This window comes from Eptesicus fuscus, chromosome 6 (genome assembly GCF_027574615.1).
Source record: "Eptesicus fuscus isolate TK198812 chromosome 6, DD_ASM_mEF_20220401, whole genome shotgun sequence".
In the NCBI taxonomy this organism is placed as follows: domain Eukaryota; kingdom Metazoa; phylum Chordata; class Mammalia; order Chiroptera; family Vespertilionidae; genus Eptesicus; species Eptesicus fuscus.
Genome location: NC_072478.1, coordinates 40899232 through 40920247, shown reverse-complemented (window position 1 = coordinate 40920247; position 21016 = coordinate 40899232). Strand labels below are relative to the sequence as shown.

Genomic DNA, 21016 nt, shown 5'->3' with positions numbered 1-21016 from the left:
ACAAAATGGTTTTATAAAGATATTTTACCTACCTTTCTACCTTGTATATTTGTACACTATAGTATCATTACTATAAATTTAATTATAAGGTACTCTAAATTGTGTGAATAAAATACTAAGCAAATTTATATAATCATCACTTATAAAATAGTCGTGCCATAAATACATTTATGAAAAAAAGGATAAATAAATACTAAAGTTTTCATTTTGCAAGGCAAAACAACAACAACACACAACTGATAGACAAATAGTGCAATACACCATCTCTGCTTATGGTCTAGGCAAGGAGCTCAGCCATCTCCCATGTCAGCTATCTCCCATGTCATGAAACACGTCTGAAATCATAAAGCCTCTCTGGCACATCTGGCAGTAAGTCCTCACTTAACCTCATCTATAAACCAATGTTACCATAGACTAATTGATATAACCAAGAGTTAAGTTCCTAGAGCATATTTCTGGTTATAAAAAAAAAATCACCAAAGTTCTAAATAAAGACCTGAAACTATTTTGTAACATAGGAAATACAGTCAAATAATGCTATTGTAATAACTATATATAGTGACAGTTGGGTACTGGAAACATCGGGGGGAACACTTTGTAGAGTATATGATTATCTAACCACTGTGCTGTAGACCTGAAACTAATACAAAATAATATTTAGCCCTGACTAGTTTGACTCAGTGGATAGAGCGTCAGCCTGCGGACTGAAAGGTCCCAGGTTCGATTCCCGTCAAGGGCATGTACCTGGGTTGCAGGCACATCCCCAGTAGGAGATGTGCAGGAGGCAGCTGATTGATGTGTCTCTCTCATCGATGTTTCTAGCTATCCCTCTCCCTTCCTCTCTGTAAAAAATCAATAAAATATATTTTAAAAAATAATAATATTTAATGTAAACTGTAATTGAGATATTTTATATAATTTTTAAATAGGAAAAAAAATGTTAAACAACAAAATAAAAGCGAGCTATACATACATTTAAGAAAGATTAAAAAACAAGTAAGATCATTGTTTTCGAACCCATTGATCCAGTTTAGGATCACGGGTGGCTGGAACCTCTCCTCATAGCTCAGGGCACAAGGCAGGACCCCAGCCTGGACCAATGCCCTTCCACCACAGGAAGCACCCACACCCCACACTCACTCAGACTGGGATGGCTTAGAATGCCAGTCACTAATGTGCCTGTCTTTAGGATGTGGACGGAAACACGAGCCCCTGGAGAAAACCCACGCAGACATGGGGAGAATGTGCAAACTCCACACAAACTGTGGCTCCAGGCTGAGAATTGATTTTTTTTCCTTCTCATCAATGTTAAAACAAAACGATATTGAATGAAAAGACATTATTTAAAGACCAGCTGTACTAATAATGCTAAAATAAATTGTTTTCTTTGCTTTCAGGACTAAGCGGTGTGTGCATCCAGCAATGGCATCATTTCCAGATTTATTCCAGGGCAAACTACTTTACATTAATGGTCTTGCCTTTTTTTTTTTTTTTTTATCAGAGGAAATGCAACCTTAGCTCTAGTGAGTATTCTGTCCGTCACCTAAGGGAATGATAGTTAAATTTTCATTCCTTCCCACTGACCACCATCATCCACCTCGCACCAGAGCATTCTGGACCTATGACCAAAGATAACTAAAAAAGGTAATGCTAAAGGATTTCACTAGAAGACGGGACTCATCAGCAGATGCAGGCTGGCCTTAACACCCTATGTGGATAGTTTTCTTTGTTTCTGATCTGTAACATATCCTCTTAGACAGGAGCACACTACTAATGGCTCTCAAGCTCCTACACCCACAACCTTAGGTACCAGGCACTCCAGTTCTACCCTGAATACAGAACAGAGGAATGGTATGAAAGCAAGGAGAAAGAGATTGAGGGCAAAGCAAACAATTAGCAGGAAATGATAAAAAATGCCTATCAGTGGGCACAGAGACTATTCTCAAGAGATATTCTGATGCTGAAACAGATACGTAGCTACTAATATTTTCCTCCCAGAACTGGATTCACCTTCTTTCTTTCCATGTTAATCCTTTCCCATTAGAGAGGACATTGGCTCATCTCTCTTGTAGCCAGCTATAGCCACATCACTAAGTTCAGGCCTTTGCAATATACTAGCACACAGAAGTTAATAGGTGACAATGTTCAGGTCAATTCTAGGACAAGCTGCATGCCCTAGACCCGTGCGGCAAACTACGGTTCGCGAGCCACATGCGGCTCTTTGGCCCCTTGAGTGTGGCTCTTCCACAAAATACCACCGCCTGGGCTAGTCTATTTTGAAGAAGTGGCGTTAGAAGAAGTTTAAGTTTAAAAAATTTGGCTCTCAAAAGAAATTTCAATCGTTGTACTGTTGATATTTGGCTCTGTTGACTAATGAGTTTGCCGACCACTGTCCTAGACTTTCTCTTAAATCCTTCCTACTGGATAGGAAATGTCAATTTATGGAGAACCCTGAGAGAATAACCCTGAAAATCCAAGTCTGGACAGCTCACTTCCTGATGGTGATATGGTTGGGGAATAAAATTCTGTCTTAATTCAGGCACTTGGGTCCAGGGGCCTCCTTTGCAGAAACTTAACCTATTTCTAAGTGATACATTCAATTGTAAGAGAGACAGAAGGGAAAGAAAGAAACCTGGACTGTGTATAAAATACCTGGATTCAGCCACAGAACCTTTCATTGAAGTAGAGTAGTTGAAAAACAAAGGGAAGATAATGGTCTCTGATATTACTTAGCAGGCAGCACAAAAACATTTAAAGGCTTTAGAGCACCAAAATTATGTGGTCAAAGAGAAACTATGATAAAAGAATTGGATGAATTGGCAGAGGAACTACCAACATGCCTACAATTAGCATCTACTGATACCACTCTAAAACTGAACATGACAGCTCTGACATAGCATGCATAGCATGTCCATTTCGGTCCATTGGGAACTCATGGACTAAGGCAGTTTAGTACATGAAACCTTATATTCTATAAAAATTAAATGTTCATTCAAATTACAAAACTAAGCTGGAGATAGTCAGAAATGGAAGTAAAATGGTTAATAAGAAACAATGGTTAATAAAAAAGCCTTTATTAAGGACAGTTCAATTGGCAATGTGCATTTAACACAGTATTCCTTCACTTAGTATAGATTTTTTCTAATGCTAACACTGACCCAGTCACTGTGCTAATGCTTAGTGAACTGTAGGAATTTGAAAGGAGAGAGAGAGACTAAAATATATAGCTGTAGAGAGTTCATAGTGTAATAGGGTAGCCAAATATGGGAACTAGGAGGGGTAGAAAAGATGAAAGGATTTTCATAAATGGAAAAGGCATGTAAATACTCCAGCTTATAGAAGTGGGGCAGGCTGAGAAGACAATTCACATATCAGTCTTTAAAAATAGATACATAAAATAATTCTGGCCCACCTCATGAAAAGTAAAGTTGTATAAGAACATCAAATGCCACTCTGAGTCAGAATCATGAGATCTAAAAGCAGTCTTATTGTAAGAGTAGGAAAATAAATGCTTTTATAGCAGTACACAGTGTTCCCTTTGTATATCTAGCTAAAAAGTTTAAGCATATAATCTCAAACAAGCTGACTTCCCATAAAAACCAGAAGGCACACAGTGACCACACATATACCAGCAAATGAGACTATGTTCTGAATTTTTGAAATAAAATATTTCATCAGAAACAAAACAACAATAACAACAAAAAACAAACAAACTAATATGCCAAAAAAATACCTAACAGATGTCTTAACATTTTAGGAAGAATATCTTCTTCTAATTAGCATATCCTATATAATGATCTATACTAATAAAAGGGTAATATGCTAATTAGACTGGGAGACCTTCCGGGAGACCTTCCGATGGCCTTCCAGACAAAGCCATGGTGGCGGGCTGAGGCAGAGGCGGTTAGGGGCGATCAGGCCAGGAGGGGAGGGCAGTTGGGGGTGAGCAGGCCAGCAGGGGTGGCCAGTTGGGAGTGAGCAGGCTGGCAGAAGGGGGCAGTTGGGGGCGAGCAGGCCAGCAGTGGGGGGCAGTTGGGGGTGAGCAGGCCGGCAGGCAGAGTGGTTAGGGGTGATCAGACAGGCAGGCAGGTGAATGGTTAGGAGCCAGCGGTCCCGGATTTCAAGAGGGATGTCCGATTGCCGTTTTAGGCCCAATCCCACAGGGGTCCCAGATTGGAGAGGTTGCAGGCTGAGCTGAGGGACAACCCCCGCCCCCGTGCATGAATTTTATGCACTGGGCCACTAGTCCTATATAATAAGAGAGTAATACGCAAATAGACTGAAGGGAAGAACAACCGAACAACCAATCAAAGCATAATATGCTAATGATATGCTAAGGCTGCTCAACCGCTCACTATGAAGTGCACTGACCACCAGGAGGCAGACAGTCAACTGGTCGACCAGTCGCTATGACATACACTGACCATCAGGGGGCAGATGCTCTGACTGGTAGGTTAGCTTGCTGCTGGGGTCCGGCTGATAGGGACTGAGCAAGATGGCCCAGACATGCCCTGAAACCCTCCTGCACCCCTCCCCGGCCTGATCGTGCACCAGTGGGGTCCCTCAGCTTGGCCTGTGCCCTCTCACAATCCAGGACTCCTTGGGGGATGTCGGAGAGCTGGTTTCATTCCTGGTTTCATCCCAATCCCACAGGCTCCTCCCCTTGGGAGGGCACCAGATGTAGGGCTCATGGCTGGTCAGCGCTGCTGCGGCAGCGCGAGCCTCTCCTAATCGGGACTTATTGGGCTCGAGCTCGCAACAGGCACAATGGGGCCGGGATGAGCAGGAGCAGCAGGTAGAAGCTGCAGGCTGCATTGGACTGCAGGTTTCAGCCCGATCCCTGCAGGCCACACAGAGGGACCCCACCCATGCATGAATTCATTCACCAGGCCTCTAGTAAATATATAATACAATATATAATCTTGATTTTTCTAATTATTATAGCTGTTACCGATTTGAAGACACACATATACAAACATATAAAGTATATATGCATTTATGCATAGACCTACTTATGTATACCTAGAATCATATATGACATATATATATATACATACACAGGACAATTTATTTCTTAAACCACTTAATTATAATTTCCTAATAATTCACTAGAAGTTATGAAAGCTAGAGTTAAAAGTGTTGCACACTTCCCTATAATTTCTGTTAGAATGAACCCTTACCCAATTGACTACATTTCCAATCCAATTCAGAGTTCCTGTTGGGGTCTGATGATGTGATACTAGCCCTTCCTAACAGCCCTCTCCAGAAACCAGCAGATCAGTGGGCATCCTCTGACCTGCCATTCTAAAATGACATCAGACTAGATAAAACCAGTCTTAGATCCTGCCTGGTGAGTATGGTACTGGTGGTGGCCGGTGGGGGTGTGGGGGACATTAAGAAATAGGGATGTGGAGATTGTACCAGAACCACTGCTTAACTAGGACCCAATAACAAGGATAGAGGACAGGATGCTGCATGGGGCTAGCCCTTTGTTGCTATAGTAACTCACTGTCTGCCCAAATCTTCAAAGATTGCCTAATGCTTCTTTCAAGAAGGCAATTGCCTCTCTCTTGATTACATCCCCAGATGATTTAAACAATATAAATAGTCCAACATCAAAAACATTGCATGCTATAGTCTTTACCAGCTCTGATCTGTAAATATGCATACTATATTCAAAGGCTTTTATGACTTTTTAAACACTCTGTGGCCCATAGTCAATCAACGATCAAAAAGAAAGAAAGAGAAACACTCATGAGAATGCAACAAATTAACTGTGAAGAATTCCCATGGAGAGACTATGTTCTCAACTACGATAAAATATAGATACTAGTTACCACAGTTAAACATATTGTTTCATGATGAGGAACACTTAAAAGGTGTGTGTGTGTGTGTTTCATCAGAATAGGTTCTCCAAAAAAAAAAAAAAAAGAATAGGTTCTCTATTATTGAGAAACTATTCCTGAACAGAGAGAATAGTTGGTTATTTGTTAAATTTCTTCAAATTAGTATTAATGATTTAATTTTATTTTTGGTACACTCCTTTTTAAAAAGTAAAGTAGTACAACATTCTTGCCTACCATTAATATACCACAAAGGTAATCATTGCCCTATATGTATATGACATCATCCCATTTTACAACTTAAATATATAATTTTATTTGTCAATTATATCTCAATTAAAATGTTTTAATTTAAAAATAGTACCACAAAGGAGGAGCCCTCGGTGTTAAGGTCATGCTGGCTATTTAGGAAACAGAGCCATGGCACATCATAAATCTAGGGGAAGTACTGAAAGCATTCTTCCAAGATTCTCACTGTTTGAATTTTAATATTTTTTAAAGCAATACAGTAGGCATAGAAACCAATTGTCTTATTTACTTTTTAACAGCAGTAAAAGTTGATAGATTCTCAGGGGGCTTTATTCCTTGTAGCCACTAATGCCAGGAAATATCCCTTCAACAACCATCATCTCTTAAATAATCTGTCCACTCTAGAACCTCAACTGAGATGAAAAAGGGAAATACAGTAAGTTAAGAAAAGTCTACTTACTATACAATATATCCAAAGCAGGCATTTTTAAAAAGTCAATTTATAATTTGATTGCCTCTGAGACACTGTATTTTACATTTTCTCATTTTACATGTCCTTTAACTTATATTAAGGTTGAATTTTTAAAGGTGACTTGCAATACTTTCCTACTGCTTTCAATATATCTAAAGAATATTAAAAATCACTTAAGGAATAAATGTAAACTGAAGTTGATTGTGGGTTTTGCAACACAAATAGTAACCATTTCTTAAAACAACTTTCAAAATGAGCCTCGGGTTTTTTGTTCCTTTGCCTTATCTAAAGTCAAATAATTATACCCCAAATATAGCATGCTGGTTCTAGTTACTATACTTATTTTTAAATGTGTTGACTTCTCTATATCTTTAGGTTAAACTTTTATTTTTCCTAACATAGGAATTAAAATATCAACAGCCATTTTTATGCAAATAACAAAATATATTAATAATTTCAAAGGTATAAAAGTTTTCTGCCTATATAATCACATTTTATACACTTTAAATGGCAACAAAACTTTTTTCCAAAGAGCAATGCTAATATAAAGTGGTCAAAATTATTTGGAAGTTTCTTCTATATTAATACATATTCTTTGTAAGCTGGCATTTGGTTTTATAATTTCTCTGTTTCACATGGAGGAAATTGAGAAAATGAGTCATCAATGACAGGGTTTCTAGTCTTCATTCATCTACTCTCCCATAACACTTTCTATCCATGCTCTTTATCCCTAAAGCCTTATTATATATGATATATTATATATTTACATCACATATATTAATCAAATTAATTTTAAAAATCACTCAGTTAAATATGATAAATTGTACTATCAAATATTATTCAAAACATTTTTCAAAACATTTTTTCATATGTAATTCAAAAGAAGATATACTTCAAACTCTCATCAAGAAGTTACTTGTCCGATAATGCTGACTGTGTAAAACAGTCACATAACAAAAGGTAAGGATTAACTATAGTATTAATTATGCTGAAGTACCCAAAGTTTTTTTTTTTTTTCCCCTAAGTGAAATTAATTATATTTTATGGGACTAAAGCACTAAATAGAAGTACGTTAGCAAACTATTAATAAAAGAAGTTCACAGTTCCTTCTTTCTGTGCCTTTATATAAAGTAAATATTTAAATCCATTACTTAAGATGTCAATGCTGATGCAGAACAGTTAAAGGTATATTCATGCAGTACAGAATTCAAGCACTGCCTCATAACCATGGACTTCCAGCTGAAATTGAACCAAAAAAAAAAAATGAACAACATCCTGAAAGACACAAAAATATTATTAAGCTAGTGATTCCCAAAAAGGGGGGGAAAAATATGTAAATTATGAGTGGGGTGAATGGTCTAAATAAGGATTGCCTATTACATACTCTGATTTGAGGTCACACTGTCAGCATGCATTTTAGCATGTTAATGATAAGCAACAGGTAGTTAATGGGGGGAAAAAGATAGCACTTATCTCCTCCATGCCCTCTGGAAGTCACCCTTACACAACTGTAATTACCTTACTAAAATAAGCCATCATTACAGTTTCACGTTTTGCATGTGCATCCACACAGATATTTGCCAAAAATATTTCAGTAAATCCCTCACTTAAATTTAATATGTAATTGCGATGAATTTTCCCCCAAAGGTCACATAAAAATAACTGAAAATACTATAGCAATAAATAGTCTAGTCCGTCTTTATATAAGTTGGCTGAATGACTCCTAGAATATTTAATTCATTCAGGCAACTCAGCTTGCCTCACTAGTTCAAATCAAACACATTTACAAACTTCCCAAGTATAGACCGTTTGCTCTTAATAATTCAATAAAGTAATTTGAATAAAGCCAGAATACTAAGATATTTCAGATTTAAAATATAATTTCGAGATGAAAGCCTAAAATTCATTTTTAAAATATTTTAACGCAGCCATTAAGAAATGAAATGCCATACGTGAAGTGTGGCATGGTTCAAATACTGAGAGAATGTCACTATTTTTCCAAGTGAGGGCACGATAAAGGGAAATTCTTCCCCAGGTTTAGAAATAATCTCATTTGTTTGCTTGACTTTTACTTTTTTTACTCTTATTTTTTGTACTCAATATTAGCATAAACAGAAAGAAAACAAACGTGGGGGAGGCTGCTTTTATAAGAGCACTCATCTAGCAAAATGTTTAAGCCTTGTTCATCAGGCATGTAAGCAAAGCCCTCCATCAAGTATTATCATCATTATCGTTTTTCATCCCCATCCCCATGCCTCGTATTAATGAGCTACATCTAATTTTAAAGTAAAAAAATAAAATAAAATAAAATAAAATAGCGTTTCAGGAATCCATGTGCCAGAATCAGCTACATGTTAGATTTGGCTTGTCGGCGATTTCCCGTGAGGGGTGTTAGGAGAAGGGGTGGGGGAGCCAAAATGAAAACTAGCCTAAGCGCCCATGGATTTTTTTCCCCCAAAAATCGTGACCGTGTGTGAACTGATGAGAGAAGTTAAGTCACCTGCACGTAGTGTATGTCCTGCAGGAGGACTCCACGAGCAATGCCCTCACGTGCCCCAGGAAGGGTGGGCAGTGTGCCTGCGACTCTCTCCCGCTCCCTCGCAGGCCTTTGGGGTCTCAGGGGTGGGCTGGGGACGGTCCTCAACCTCCTCCGGGGACAACGTGAGTTGAAGGCGTGGAGATGAACCGCGCTCTGGACGCGGTACCAGCTCTGGGGCTGCTTCATTCAGCTCAGGTGGGGAAACCAAGGACCTGACTATCAGGGTCCCCGGCGCCAAGGCAAACAAGCTTCCACCCCTAACACCGGGCTGCGTCCCCAGGACCCGTCAGGAAACCCCCCGGGACGGTCCGCCCTTTAACCCTTTCGGTGCTGCCACCTGAGGACCTCGCCTCCACGCGCCCGCCCCCCGCCTCACCCCGCAGATTTCACCAGGTTCCTTTTGGGATCAAAGGCAATCGAACGCACCGTAAACACGTGCTGTCTTAGAGTGAATGCTGATGCACCCCCCATCGGATCAGCAATTTTGTGTCATCGGGAGCCGTTCAACTTCTGCCGACCGGTGCCGCCAACACCACCCCACACCCCCCGCCCCCCGCCCCCGCCGCAGCCCTCTGAAGAGCGGGCATTTATAAATCTTACATCTTCCTCCCTCCTCCCTCCAATTCCTTAATGGACCGTTCGTCACGAGATCGATCCTCGTTCCTTTCGTAGCAGCACAGCGCCAAAGCACATCCGCTGTGTCTCCCGGTGCCAGGAGCGCCGTGCAAAAGTTGAGAAGGGCGAGCCAGCACTTTGCAAAGCTTCGGAGGCGGCCGGAGGGGCCGGGGGCCGGCGAGGTGGGGACCGGGCGAGACCTCAACTCCGGGGGCTGCGGGCCAGCGAGTCCCTCCCGCCGCGCCGCCAGTCGGGAGGGGGCAGCGGCACCGCCAACTTCCCGGCCGCTGCGCGCCCCGCGGCGGCTCCCCAAACCCCGCGGCCGGGCCAGCCGAGCCCGATGCCCGCCCGCCCGCCCGCCCGCCCGCTCCCGGCCGCTGCGGCCCTCGCCCGGAGCCGCTCCCCGGGGTGCCGGGGGGACGGGGTGCGCAGCACTTACGTCTCGGAATTTGTTCCACTGTCCGACTTCCTTGTCGTACTGAGAGATGGTGGTGAGCCATTGTTTATCGTCCAGAAAATTACCGCCGTCCGACCGCCCCCCGGCCGCAGCCACGGCCGCGGCAGCCGCGAGAGCCTGACTGCACCAAGCGGCCGCACACACGCACAGCACGGCCGGCACCTTGAGCATCTGGGGAAGGAGACACAACCGGGGAGGGAGCGGGGGGAACGGAGTCAGGCAGGGGCCGCGGAGACCGGGGAGACCCTGGCGAACAGGCGGCGGCAAGGACGGGGACCGGAGGGGGACAGGCAGGGACAGGCTTTCCCCCCCAAACCCGGCACTCGCAGACGCAGACCCGCAGACCCGGGGGAGGAGAGGTGGGTGTAAGGGAGGGAGCCCCAGCCGCGGCAGCCCGGGCCCGGGGAAGAATGCTTCCTGGCACACCACCATCACCTTGCTGTGAGCCCGCACGGTGCTCGCAGCTCCGGCTGGAAAGGCTGGCGGCGGGGCTCGGCCAACTCGCAGGTTTCAGGAGCCGCCGCTCGCGTCGCCGTCTGGAGCGGTCCAGTCAGCTCCCTGCGCCGGGCGCGCTCCGCATCTCCTCTCCCCCCGCGCGCTGCTCTCCGCTGACTCCGGTTGGCTCACCCCCTCCCTCCCCCAGCCTTTCTTTTTTTTTTTTTTCCTCTTCCACCTCCTCCTATCCTACCTTCCTCTCTCTCTGGATGCGAGCTGCAGTTAACTCCGGATGCGCCGCTGGCTGGAGGCAGAGGAAGCGCTGGCTCTGCGCCTGAGAATCCTTAGCAGCTTTCTAACCTCTCCCCGCCAGGAGAGCTTCTGGGGTTCGCCACACAGACTGGCCGTTCTCTCCGCTCCTGAATTTATTTAACGCGAAGCGTGCTGCACCTCTGGTAGTTGCCTTGGCTCTGCATTTTCCAAGTCAGGTCTGGAGAAAACTTTATGCATCACCAAGACCCAAAGACCAAAGAATCCGCTGGACTTAAGGCAAAGCCATCTCTCCTATTTGACTCTAATAATTAGAGGGTAGAATTCTTTGAGAGAGAGAGAGAGAGAGAGAGAGAGAGAGAAAGAGAGAGAGAGAGAGAGAGAGAATAATTCTTTTTCTTTGCGAGAGAGAGAGAGAGAGAGAGAGAGAGAGAGAGAAAATAATTCTTTTTCTTTGCGAGAGAGAGAGAGAGAGAGAATAATTCTTTTTCTTTGCGAGAGAGAGAGGAAAGAAAGAAAGAAAGAAAGAAAGAAAGAAAGAAAGAAAGAAAGAAAGAAAGAAAGAAAGAAAGAAAGAATCATGACCAGGTAGGGCTTTAGAGTGCACCTAAATCTCCCAACTACCATAAGATATTGTCCCGGAATAAAAATTCCTCGGCAACTGTATTTTACGTTCTAGTATCTGGATCAGAAACTATAAAAGCCCAATCTATGCCTCCCTCCTGCAAAGTGGAAGAGAGTTTTGAAGACCTAATACTAATTTTGCCCTCCAAACTCCAATTATGACAAATACTGGGCTCTCCATTGTTTTTCCACATAGTATTCTAAATAAATTGGAAGGAAATCCGTGATTAGCCCCCTGTAAAGAAAATCTCTCCCAAGACTTAGAGGATTTTGTTGAAGTAATTATTATATGCAAATCAAGAGATTTATGGAGGCTAAAAACTGCAATAACTTTGTGTATTTCGATTAAATTATTAAAGATTATTTTAGCCAAAACAACAGCTCCCAAAGTTACGACCTTTGAAATGTTCATGTAGCTTCCACACATCAGAAACTGTTTGAATAGCAGCAATACTTTCTCATATTTTCCATGTCAATCTCATAACACCTGTGTAATGTTTTTCAAACTATATTAAAATAGGAATTGAACACAATGATTAATATTGGCTTCTAATTTTTAAATGTAGGATTTCAAAGTAAATCTATAATATGTAAAATAAATAAAAGAAAAAAACCTGCCATTTAAAAAAAAAACACACTCGGATATTTCCCTCAATTTCTTTCCTTTTCATTGTGGTGAATGATGGAGGTGGGGAAGGGGGGGGGGCGCAGGTTGAACAAACACCAGAATTTATAATTACAATTCATAGAAGTCCTGACTGATGTAAACACATGTCAGATCTCAGTGCTTGAGCTTAGACCTATAAACCAGGAGGTCCCAGTTCTATTCTGGATCAGAGCACATTCCTGGGTTGGGGGGGAAGGGGGGTTCCAATACCCATTGGGGGGCATGCAGGAGGCAGCCTATCAGTGATTCTCTCTCATCATTGGTGTTACTATCTCTCTCCCTCTCCCTTCCTCTCTGAAATAAATAAAAAATATATTTTTTTAAAAAGAATACTGAAATGTATTATTCTCCAAAGATATTTATTTTGGCCTAGTCACGGATGGACATGCCATGTACTTTAGCATATTCTAATTCTTGATTAGAATATCGTAGGCAATCATTAGAAGATCCATCCTCCACTCTCACCTCTTCCTGCTTTCGGTCCTTCATCCCTCCACATCCCCAGTCAAACCTCTTAAACTCAAATTTTGAAGAAGTAGTTTCCATTCAATTCAGTGAGAATATTTTAAAATGTTTAAAAATCTCATTTTTCAAAACTTAAATCTGATGGATAAAGTACAGAAATTGTGCCTTAGATGTAACTCTGATGCATAGCAAGTCAGTAATTGCTAAGTTAAACATGACCTTCTCACCTTTATAAGCTACCTTTTGAAAAGATGTATGTGACACAAAGTATTTTATGAGAGATTATACACCAACACTCTCCTGCTTGGGCATCCATTATTATTTTAGCATAGTATGAAAGATGAAACAGAGGGCCAGAGACCATGGGATACCAGGACACAGGCTTTATTGGAGATCACCCTGCCGGCCTCCTTCCAGAGGGGAAAAGGAGAGAGAGAGAGAGAGAGAGAGAGAGAGAGAGGGGGGGGGGGGAGGGGGGGAGATTGAGAGAGCGCTTGCCTGGGTGAGAGTGCCTTTTAAGGGGAGGAAAAGAGGGGACGGGGCCTTGGGCACTCAGCCCACGCTGATTGGTGGTTTCATTTAAGGCACATGATTAGGCACCTAGGGATTTAGGAATTGGGGGTTTAGGGTATATGGCAGGTGCTGATTGGTGGTTCAATGTACAGTCCATATAAGGTGTTCAGGAATGTCCGGCTGCAGGTGGAGTTTACATCATACTCCGTCCATCAGTTGGGAGAAGGGAGGATCATCTTTCATAGTAAATGTCATTTAAGAATAACATAATCACCTTTAGATTTCAGGGAGCATATCTACTTATTTTTATACCTCAGTTTATTACACGAAAATGCGTAAATCTCACTGGTGAACCTGACATGTTCATAGAAACTTTTCACATCTAGCTTTTATTGGCAAGTTCCCAAAATGCAGCCTCACCTGGACTACTGCAAGATGTAAAAATGTGTTGAAGAACACACAATGACATTTACGCTGTCTGGGAGGAAAGCCTCTATTAGGGTATCAAACTACAGATCTGGTAACAGATCAGAATTTACAAATAAATTGCGAGTTGGAAAAGCTCTGAGTCAAAAGAGGTGGAATGAGCCTGTCTCCAGCGTATCTGTGCTGGTCTGGTACAGTGCAGCTCATCTCTCTCTACCAGTAGGGCTCCTTAAACCTCTGCCATTCTCCACAGCCACTGTCATGGTCAAGGCTAAGCTTCTGGGCATGTTGGTGGTGCAAGTAAAAGTCTGCTAAGTATGATGTTATTAATCACAGGAATGGCTCCTCTCAATTTCTCTGTGTAACAGGATGTTTGGGTCTTCAAAGAGCCTGCTTTTAAAATTTAAATAATCCTGAGAGAATTCACACTTCAGTAAACACCTTGGTTATCAGTTAACAGCTCAATGGGGATTCATTGAAAGCTTGCTGAGAGGAAAGCACAGCTGGGAAGAGTACAGGAAAAGTTTTAAGTGGGAGGTAAGATATGGAAGGGGTAGTTAGTAACCTCGCACAGTGTGAATACAGAGGGGAAAATTCACTGACTGCTTCCTAATTTTATTGAGAATCAGCATGGAAAAGTGGGAAAGCTAAAAAGGGAGAAATTAGAGTGGAGTTGTTATAGGCAGTTAGGTCTGCATGAGCAGAGCAAGGACAATGGCCAGATACAGAAACTCACTAGGGCAAAAAGCCCAAGCATGGGGCAGAACTGGGAAAGCAAGAACCTTGCCCCCAGGGTAAACTATCCTTCCCTGGCATATCCCTGGTCATGCAATTTTGACCCCCCTGACCTTTTCCCCCCTAAAGATAACATCTAGGCCTCAGTTATATTTCAGCTCCAGGCCCAGAAAAGCAGCAAAACCAAACAAGTGATGCCATGGCTGCCTCCGGAACAGCTGCATTGACTAATGACCCCAGCCCTGGGGATGACCAATCAGTGGAGATCCATAATCTCAAAGAGCACACCTGGAAAGCTGATGAATATCCTATTGAGACCCTCCCTAAGATTTCAACCTGCAGGAGAGTTAAATATACTCAGGATGAAGGGCCCAGAGCACACCCTGTCCCACAGGAGAGCATGCTGCTCCATTCCCTCCCCACTTCTTCCTCCTAGGGACTCCATAATACTTGCAACCAGGGGAGCAATGGGCAGCCGCAGCTCCTCCCAGCTAACCCGCTGAACTTGTCTCCAAGGCCCCCTTTCCTCTGACTTCTCAGTGAGCCAAAGCAGCCCACCTAGGCTCTCCTGTCACTTCTATGCCCTTCCTTGTTTCACTGTCCTAAGTATATTTTTGCTGTGTCCTATAAATTCTTACTTACTTTGCCACACTTTGTCTTTTGATTGAAATATTTCCTTCAAGAAGACAAGAACCAGAGTCTCATTGTCTCCCCAGCAGCAGTGGCACCAGAAAAGTAAGTAGCAGGGCTAGCTAGCCCTTGGTGTTGTTTCTGGTCATGCTTCACAAAATTGGATCTCACAGCAAGCAACAGGTCTTCAGATTCCCAGACCCCTTTCTGTCACTTCTGTCACCTCATGCCAGATAAGAGCTTATATACAGTAGGAAAGGTCAATATTAGGGCCACTCCAAGCTTCAATTTTACCTCTAAATTCCTTTCTCTATCCTTTTAACTTTTCCTCCACTAAATTTTAAGTAAATCAATCAACAAACATTGTTTATTGAATATGTGCAAGTTATTTTACTAGGAATCTACACTACACTAATAAAAGAGAAACATGCAAATTAACCATCACTCCACCATGCCCACCAGCCATGCCCACCAGCCAATCAGAAGTGAGTATGCAAATTAACCCAACTAAGATGGCGGCCGGCCACAGAACTGGAGTAAGCAGGAGACTTGGTTTGCCCCAGCAATGGAGGAAGTCAAGCTTCCTGCCTGCCCTGGTTGGCCCTGGCCTCTGCTCAAGGCTACAAAGTTTCAATTATAGAAGATAAATAAATCCTAGATACTCGCTTCCAGCCAGTCCTGGCCTCCGCTCAAGGAGGCGCTGAAAAAAAAAAAAAAGAAAAAGAAAAAAAGGAGGGGCTGGAACCTTGGGTAGCTGGGGGGTGATCAGGCCAGGATGGGATGGCAAGGGCTGTTGGGGGTAAGCAGACCAGCAGGGGGGCCAGTTGGGGGTGAGCAGGCCATCAGTGGGGGTCAGTTGGAGATGATCAGGACAGCAGGGGGGTGGCAGTTTGGAGTGAGCAGGCCAGCAGGGGGACAGTTGGGGGTGATCAGGCTGGCACGGGGGCAGTTGGGGGTGATCAGGCTGGTGGGGGGGGCATTTAGGGGGATGCAGGCCAGCAGGCAGAGTGGTTGGGGCAATCAGGCAGGCAGGCAGGCAGGTGAGCGGCTGGAGCCAGCAGTCCCGGATTGTGAGAGGGATGTCTGACTGCCAGTTTAGGCCTGATCCCTGTAAACCGGCAGTAGGACATCCTTCAAGGGGTCCCAGACTGGAGAGGGTGCAGGCCAGGCTGAGGAACACCCCGCCCCATGCACAAATTTCGTGCACTGGGCCACTAGTCTATATTATAAAAAGCCCGTGGCTGTAATGCGGTAACGCCATAATGACCAAACGACTGGTCACCAGGAGGTGAATTGATGGGTCCCATGGCATCAGTGGCAGGAGGGACTGTGGGTCCCACTGTGGTGGTGGCGGCAGGAACTCTGGGGTCCTGTGGCGGTAGCGCGGTGGGGCAGTGGGTGGGCAGGGCGCGTGTCGGTGGGTGGGGCCTCACCATTTCGCAAGCTGGGCTTCTAGTATTTTTATATTAAACCCACTGTGTTCTAGGTTTCCTTACCCTAATTTTTAAATTTGTCACAGTTCTAGAAAAAGAAATCTAAATATATGGTGACAATGGGTCCATTTCTATCACCCTTTGAGATTAGGTTCTAGGAAGACTGTAAGAGAACTCCTTTTATTTAAACAGACAGACACACACACAGAGTTATCTTTTATAGTTACCTTATTTTCTTCCACAGCTACTGTAAAAATATGCTACTCTGTTGTTATTCCGAACTATCACGAGGATATGCAGGAAAGGTCCGATTTATTGCACATCTTTCATGTGTCAGACACAGTGCCAGGCACCTTATATGCAGAATGACCTTTATTCTTCACAGCTTGTCCCGGATCCAACAGTTAGTAAATACAAAGGGAGGATTTTGGAGCCTATGACATTCTCTAGAACAATTAGGTCACACTGCTTCTAGGCTTTCTCTCTCTCTCTCTCTCTAGAAACTTCTCTATTTAGATCATCTCCTGTTTATGTTCTTCATTTCCAGTTGCCCATGTCTTTCCTCCTCACCTGTTGCGCATTTATGTACCTCCATTTCAGTAAGAGCCAGGACTCATCTTTAAGTCAGGGAAGAGGAGATGGTTACGTCAGGGAGCTTACTAAACTGGGGCAGAAGTCACTCCACTTTCATGCTTAGCACCTTAGCCCCTGTCTCAAATGACCCTGTCAACTACCAACAGTAGGGGCCTCAGCAGTGTCAAGCCTGAAACCCAGCAGGCAATTTCACCAGCTTGATTGAGGGAATTAGCCAGGACTGACCCCCTTTCCTACTGCAAAAATATGGTTTGCCTTTCCATTACGGACAGCTGGTGGAGGGTAAGGAGAGATGGGCACTAAGTGGCTTCGCAGAGCGTCTGTGGTCACCAGAAGCTATAGTTTAATGATAGATGAGTTATCCTAACGGCACAATGTAGCCATGTCTGAAATATTTCATTATAAGATGAGAAAAACAATACGCGATCTATTAAAATCAACCATTTAGAGTTATGCCATATGCCAAATTGTGTCTATGAGATTGAATTCAGCATTTTAAAAAGAAAAAAGAAAAACTCTAGGTATTAAAAATTCAGGAGCAAATTAAAGACCTGCCAAGACCATCACAAAAACATGCCAAGAAGAAGCATTCTATGTCTTCATTTCAGATTTTTTTTTTTTTTTTACTGAAACTAGGTAAGTCTTATAGCATCTGTATTTTTACTATAATATAAGGTAGCAGTAATTACTAATATTTTTATTGGGGCAGCAAAAATAAACACATTCTGAAAACTGGAATGGAATTGTTAGAATAGTGTAACAGGCTTTTTGGTTGTTGTTTGCAGAAACCAACTCCACTTTACCAAACTTAGAAGATACTAGATACCTAATTTGATAAACAGGCCGTCTGTGATTTAACATAATCTAAAACATTCAGTAGATAAACAGAATTTGCAAACTTTAATAAATATGAGAAGCGCATCAAGCAGTTCAAGTACTGTGATTCTTAAAAAGGCATTTTTCAACATTTAAAAAAGAGGATGTATCTGGTTAAATTAATTGATTAGTAAGTAGATGATGCTAGAATGTGGCCAATAAAGCAATTCAAAATTGTTTTTACTTTATATTGAGATATAATTCTTCACTATTTTTAAAAACTACTTTTAACTTTAATGAATGTTGACTTAAAAAAGTATAAATTCTATTGTTAGGTACAAAGTTCTGACACAAAAGTACATTAAAATGTGTAAGAATATTTGAACAATATCTTCCACACACATGCACAGAAATTCATATTCTTATACTAAAGTTATTAAATGTAAAATTCCACAGGCCAAAAGGACTTTTAGAAGCACCTATGTCCTTGAGGTTAATAAGGATGTGTTTTTTACAATTTGTTTGACCTGCATGTTCATTAATATGCAGTAATAACATTCACATAAAAATGTGTGTAAAATGAGATTTTTCTTTAATTATGAATGTTATTTGGCTTGGAGAGTATTATGTTCTCCGAGGGCTGTAAAGTTTCTAAATCAAGGTCTGCAAAAAATCCTCTATGTTGCTATGTTATACTTGTGAACACTTATTTGTGTGTTTACTTAGGTTTAGTGGGTTAGGCAAAATAAGCTTCATATATCATTTTCTATTAAATTATTGTTAGTTCTTTATTTTCAGAGTATAAAAACTACACCAAGTGCTACTTGGATAAATGGAGAGTTCTCTCCACGTTAGGCAGTTATCCTAAAAAGAGAGAAAAAGTTGTGGTTACTATCCATACATACAAGGTCAGGAATTCTGTACACTATAAGCTTGTTGAAAGTATAGAAAGTATTACCTAAAACTTAAACAAAAACATGAAACAATTCACAAATAATGCAAGTTTCTCCTCTCTTAAAGTTAAAAACCAGTTAACTTGCTATTGACACTAGTCCCCCCTTATCCGCAGTTTGCTTTCCATGGTTTCGGTTACCCTCAGTTAACTGTGGTAATATTAAGTGGAAATATTAAGTGGAAATTGCCAAACATAGACAATTCATAAGTTCTAAATTGCGTGCCTTTCTGAGTAGCATGCTAAAATCTCTTTGAGTCCCCATCCATTCAGCCCAGGATGTGAATCACTCCTTTGTCCAGTGACTCCAGGGTGTGTACACTACCCACCCATTAGTCATGTAGTAGCCACCACCGTTATCAGATTGACTGTGGAGGTATGTGCTTGTGCTCCAGTCAAACCTTATTTTACTTAATATGGCCCCAAAGTGCAAGAGTAGTGATGCTGGAATTCGGATATGTCAAAGAGAAACCTACAGTATTTCCTTAAGTGAAAAGGTGTAAGTTCTGGACTTAGTAAGAAAAGAAAAAAAAAATAAAAGGCTGATGTTGCTATGACCTACGGTAAGAATGAATCTTCTATCAGTGAAATTGTGAAGAAGGAAAAAAATGTGCTGGTATTGCTGTTGCACCTAAAACTGCAAAAGTTATGGCCACTGTACATGACAAATGCTTAGTTTGGATGGAAAAGGCATTAAATTTGTGGGTGGAAGACATGAACAGAAAACATGTTGATTTATGGCAACATGTTGTGCCAGAAAACACTGAGCCAATACAAGACTTCAGCAAGGGATCCCTGAAACCAGTGACATCAAACCACTTACTGCAAGAAAGGGATGGTTATATTATATTGTGAGAGGGACCATAGTCACATAACATTTTTTTACAGTATATACTAGTAAGTATGATTTATTTTACTATTAGTTATTATTATTACTCTCTTACTGTGCCTAATTTATAAATTAAACTTTATCATAGATACGTATGTATAGAAAAAAAGTATACATAGGTTTGAGTACTATCTGTTGTCTAAGGCACCCAATGAGAGTCTTGGAATGCATCTCCTGAAGATTTGGTGGGACTCTTGTACTTTAAAAATATTGATTGATTTTTCTCTAACTGCTATGCTGTGAACTTGAAACTGGAGAAAAAACTATGAATAAACTGCTATATGATCTCATTCCACAAAAAGCTCCCACTGTTTTGAGGGAGAAAAATCACATACATAAATAATTTAAAGACAGTATGATGAGTGTTATGATAGGAATTATATCAAGCAGGTCTCTTCCTGAACCAATACGAGGACACTGAAATGTGAATTAATTGTCCTCTATAAAAATAAAAAGTTTAGAGATAATCATGACCTCAGACAAATAGCTCAAATAAAACTATTAAAGATCAAATTTCTCCATCATGAGCCAGCTTAGTGATATGAAACTCCACCCCTGCAAATTCAGATGTGTTCATGATGTTTAAAAAAGACCACAGGACCTACAAATCTCACATGACAAGCACTGGAATCAAAGAAAAAGGAGAGATTCTCTTCTAGCAGCTCAATCACAAGAAAAGGGGAGTCCCGCCACCTTAGGGACTTCAATTGTCCCACCTTGAATCACATTGGCATTGATTTGGTTACACACCAAACTCTGAATAGATGCCTATACCAAGGAGGGTGAGAGGTACCAGTAATAACTGGACCACTGTTTCACAAATGACCAGATCAAGGGTGGCAAATGTGACAGAATTTCACCAAAGGTCTACATAGAATACTGCAGGAGAAACAGGTCAAATGTGAGACAAGACTTGTGAGCCTTGAAGAGTAAGAGTTATTAGCCAGGGGAAGTATGATAGGAAGGCCATGCCTTTTAGAAGAAGGAACACAGGGGAAATCAGAGAGCTGTTAAATGTTATGGAGTTTACATTTTTAAAAATGTTTTGTTCTGTATCTAAAACATGATTATTATATAGAGACACATAGAGTAGTCAGTCTAATCTAGAAAAAAAGAAAAGTAAAAAAAATTCTTAAAATATATATTTAAAGTGTATTTCAACATAAGGGTTTCTAAGAGAATATCTCGTATTCATTCATTAAACCATCCTTGCAGTGATATGATTATTCCTATTATTTAATAAAAATTTTTGAGAGTAATATAAATATGCTAAACCAAAGCAAAGTGTGATTTTCCATTCAGATTATCTAAATGTTGATCAGAATTATTATGGTCAACCTGATTATCTTAGGAAATCAATTTTGAATAAGGGAAATGCCTTTGTGGTAACCA

At 41.6% G+C, this 21016-nt stretch overlaps 1 protein-coding gene across 1 annotated transcript in view; it reads right to left on the bottom strand.

The window, feature by feature from the left end:
• SPOCK3 (SPARC (osteonectin), cwcv and kazal like domains proteoglycan 3) overlaps positions 1–10688 on the bottom strand; it is a 356111-nt gene extending 345423 nt beyond the window's left edge. Inside the window, exons 1-2 of the mRNA XM_008144652.3 lie at positions 10611–10688; positions 10158–10346 (exon numbers count right to left, since the gene is read on the bottom strand). Coding sequence (XP_008142874.1) covers positions 10158–10346 — 189 coding nt within the window. The 5' untranslated portion in view covers positions 10611–10688. The remainder of the gene's footprint in view (positions 1–10157; positions 10347–10610) is intronic.
• Between the last annotated feature and the right edge of the window lie 10328 nt (positions 10689–21016).